Raw genomic sequence first — 1,244 nt, 5'->3', positions numbered from 1 at the left:
TGGTTGTGGTGGTTGTTGGAGGGCTGGGAGTGGTGGTTGTGGTGGTTGTTGGAGGGCTGGGAGGGGTTGTTGGAGGGATAGGAGTGGTGGTTGTTGGAGGGCTGGGAGGGGTTGTTGGAGGGATAGGAGTGGTGGTTGGTGGAGGGGTGGTTGTGGTGGTTGTTGGGGGGCTGGGAGTGGTGGTTGGTGGAGCGGTGGTGGTACAAGCCGTGGGCAGGCAACAATAGACACGTATCATGTAGTCGTAACACAGTCCAAATGGTCCATTTTCAAACTGGTCTTCATTCTTGCAAATGAACCCAACAGAGACATTGCACTGCACCTTCTGGCCTACCTCCTCCAAGCTGAGGTGAGGATCCTTGACCGACCTGCACTCAATGTCCTCAGGGGCCCTGCAGACCCCATCAAATGTCTCTCGGTCGCCGCCGTCGCTGCCACTGCTGGGGTGGTCCTCGTTGATCCAGTCAGACCAGAAGCAGCACGGCTCTAGGGAAACAAAACCCAGGTCTTATCACTTGCACCTGGGGAGAGGCACCTCCAGGAGGCCACCAGCATTCAGAGAACCCAGGGGCCTCCATGACTGTGCCCCAGATGCAATCTCTCTTTTCCCTGTCATTGCCAAAAAACCAGAGTGCAGGGTCAGAGAGCTCAGGGCTGGACACCACTTCCATCCTCATTTTGCCAGTGAAAACCTAAGCCCAAAGAGACAGGGCCACCCAGGGTGTGAAGGACCCTTTCCTCAGCTATTTTCAATACTTTTTTCAAAGAATCAATAACAAGAGAGCTGCCCATTCCAATAAAGAAGTGTGCCGGAAGGGGCTTCGTCTCCATTCTTAACCAGCAAGATTGTCACCGACAGCCAATCAGGTCTCACTTTAGGCCCTGGCCTCAGCAAACCATGAATGAAGTCACCAAAATACACCTATCTTTGGTCCGTAAGCAGGGGAGTCCTGCCCTGCCAGCCTCACATCTGGGCCCTGAAGGAAGCATCCTGCAGGTGATTTTATGAGACTTCACTCCTCCCACCCTACTTGTCATCGTGAATATCATCACCGTCACTTACCCGGCGTTGTTGATAAAACTGCAGTAAAGCAGGAAGAAAAGAGGATATCGTTATATAGTTCAAGATCTTTTAAAATCTTGTCTTACTTTTTTTTTTTTTTTTTTTTTGAGACGGAGTCTGGCTCTGTCACCCAGGCTGGAGTGCAGTGGCTGGATCTCGGCTCACTGCAAGCTCCGCCTCC

General features: G+C 52.3%; 1 protein-coding gene across 1 annotated transcript in view; it reads right to left on the bottom strand.

Annotated features, from left to right (window-relative positions):
- Positions 1–1,244, bottom strand: part of MUC2 (mucin 2, oligomeric mucus/gel-forming) — a 47,725-nt gene that overhangs the window by 31,149 nt on the left and 15,332 nt on the right. Inside the window, 2 exon segments of the mRNA XM_011930144.1 lie at positions 131–486; positions 1,064–1,081. Of these exon segments, the coding sequence (XP_011785534.1) occupies positions 131–486; positions 1,064–1,081 (374 nt within the window).

The sequence above is a fragment of the Colobus angolensis genome, unplaced genomic scaffold, assembly GCF_000951035.1.
Source record: "Colobus angolensis palliatus isolate OR3802 unplaced genomic scaffold, Cang.pa_1.0 Scaffold84, whole genome shotgun sequence".
NCBI classification, from domain to species: domain Eukaryota; kingdom Metazoa; phylum Chordata; class Mammalia; order Primates; family Cercopithecidae; genus Colobus; species Colobus angolensis.
This window is presented reverse-complemented; position numbering and strand designations above follow the sequence as displayed.